The 2,342-nt window shown below is 35.3% G+C and overlaps 1 protein-coding gene across 2 annotated transcripts in view; it reads left to right on the plus strand.

The window, feature by feature from the left end:
• Positions 1 to 366: 366 nt before the first annotated feature.
• The window catches only part of si:dkeyp-110a12.4 (alpha-tectorin), a 21,395-nt gene continuing 19,419 nt past the window's right edge, over positions 367 to 2,342 (plus strand). The window contains exons 1-2 of one of the 2 annotated variants that reach the window (XM_014021308.1): positions 367 to 1,122; positions 1,676 to 1,764. In XM_014021308.1, the coding sequence (XP_013876762.1) occupies positions 1,047 to 1,122; positions 1,676 to 1,764 (165 nt within the window). In that variant the 5' untranslated portion in view covers positions 367 to 1,046. The remainder of the gene's footprint in view (positions 1,123 to 1,675; positions 1,765 to 2,342) is intronic. The other variant, XM_014021307.1, reaches the window with a different exon arrangement.

Raw genomic sequence — 2,342 nt, forward strand, 5'->3', positions numbered from 1 at the left:
GTATAGTATAGGAAGTAAAAAAGATACTTAAAGGGTTAATATTATGTGTTTCTCAGGCATATGCCTGAGAAACACATAATATTGCCCCTTTAAGTATCTTTTTTGCTTCCTTTTTTCGTTACTGTTTTTTTTTTGTTGTCCCTATACATTTTCTATCCATTCTTCATCTTTTCGGTTTTTCCAGCAGTTATTCAGCATTCACACTTTTTTTTTTCACAGAAAATGCTCATTTTTCTAGTTTGTTTTTATTTAAATAAAAACATTATTTACTTATAACCTAAACTTGATTGATTGGTTTTACTGTCACAAGTAAAGCAGGAGTAACAGATTGAAGCTAGGCTTCCTGTAAACAGGCTTGTTTGTCTCAGTTACAGGACAAAAAAGAGTCAGTGTCCCGGAAAGTGATCTTATAAATAAAACTCTTAAAATGTGAAAAAGTTAAGAAGATTCATGCCTTAGTTAATCAGTCATCTCATGTTAGTTTTTATTGGCTCTTACACTGTGAGCAATGTTAGAACAAAGCTTTTTTGTTTTGCCTGTGCACATAGTGGCTGTGGTTTATGCTTTTCAACCACACAAACAAACTGGTCCTTTGCACTCACACTGGATTGCCCTTGACCTGTAATGAGTTTCTTTTCTTACGGCTGACTGGGATTCCTGCACCAATAAAAATCTGTACAAAAGATGTAGACTACAAAACGCGTCGGCCCTGTTCTGCTGCTCTGCTTTATATGGTCAGCAGACATCTGAGTGAGGTAAAAAATGGTTGTAAGGTGTTTACTAAGAGGACATTGACGATGTCGGCAGGCTCGTTCTCGTTGCCTTGGATTCCTCTCAGTCCCCTCTATTCATGTGTGGAATCTTATTGTTGTCGGGGGCATCATTCAACCTGGCGTTTTAAGGCCGAGGGGAGGCCGGGTTTCATGGTTCGGAGCAGCAGAGGGGTGTAAACATTCTGGTGACAGTGAAGATTCAAGGTTTCAGGGAAAAGACCAGAGGCAGTAGAGTGTTTGATCCAGGAGGAACCAGCAGGAGAGGACTGGAAGATGGCGCCTGTTCGTGTGGTTTTATCCTGGTTTCTGTTCTGCATCACCTCAGCAGTTCATCTGGAGCCTGAGGAGGGTGAGCACGCACACGCACACACACACACACACACACACACACACACACACACACACACACACACACACACACACACACACACCTGGTGTATAATATCCAACATGCTCCTGTTTATTCATTCTGACTCTTATCTGGTTTCCTGTCTGCAGAATTCTATTTTCATTAAATCCTTTTATGTTGTTTTATGTTAACTGAAGTTTAGGTTATAATAAAATCTTTGAGAAATTTATTACTTTGTATTTTATTACTGACTTTTATGTTTTGGTTGGTAAGAATATTTTTTTGTGTAAATGTCACATAAAATTAAGTTAAATTTACAGATGTTCTGATTAGTGAATGTAGACAAAAGCTGTTCCTGTTTCTGTATAAAAATATTTATTTTATTTTATCATTTATTTCAGCTCTAAAAACAACAAAAGTCTATTTAAAACATGAAGTAAATCAATTATTGAGTGAAAAGTGTGCAGAAAGAAGAAAATAATGTTAAATCTGCCTCTAAAACCGTTTAGTTTTTAAACCTAACCCAAAGTGAAATTCTTCTCTTTTCCAATAGAGCTGAATGAAACGGTCATTTGTACCAATGACCACATGGATGTTCTTATTCCAAGTGTTTTTTTCCTCAACAAAGTTCCTCCAGTTTACGTAAGTCACCTTTGTTCTGCTCCACCCACACACCTCCATAACCCAGAACCAAACTGAGGACCATGGGACAGGGCCTCTGGGTGCCACAATCCATTGACTGTTTTAAAAAAACAATTAAGACAGTTTTTTCTCGCAAAATTTTTGGTTCACTTTCTTAGATTTTTATTGTTCTTTTAATCTCTCTTCTTTTTTTTTAATCCATTGTAATGGCTTGCTCTGTTTTTAGCCATTTGTAGCTCTTTAAGATGGCAAGATGAAAAGGACACTATAGATAAAATGTATTATTATTATTATTACTCTTTATTTTCACCAAAGTATTCTGGTACTTTGTAAAATAATGATGACAAAACAGCCCCAAATCTAAAATAGTTTGTACATTGTTTAAAATGCAAACAAAAACAGAATTCATTTATTTCAAATTTGATTTATTCACGTTGAAATACAATAAACTAAATGTATGTTTTTAGGGAAAGAGTTACATCATTTTTAAAGGGATCCCCTATTAGTTGTAACATTAGACTTTATTTAATAAACATATATTTTAACTGTAAAATAAAGACTGTAAAAATACTGTAGGC

Source organism: Austrofundulus limnaeus, unplaced genomic scaffold (genome assembly GCF_001266775.1).
Source record: "Austrofundulus limnaeus strain Quisiro unplaced genomic scaffold, Austrofundulus_limnaeus-1.0 Scaffold287, whole genome shotgun sequence".
Taxonomy (NCBI): Eukaryota; Metazoa; Chordata; class Actinopteri; order Cyprinodontiformes; family Rivulidae; genus Austrofundulus; species Austrofundulus limnaeus.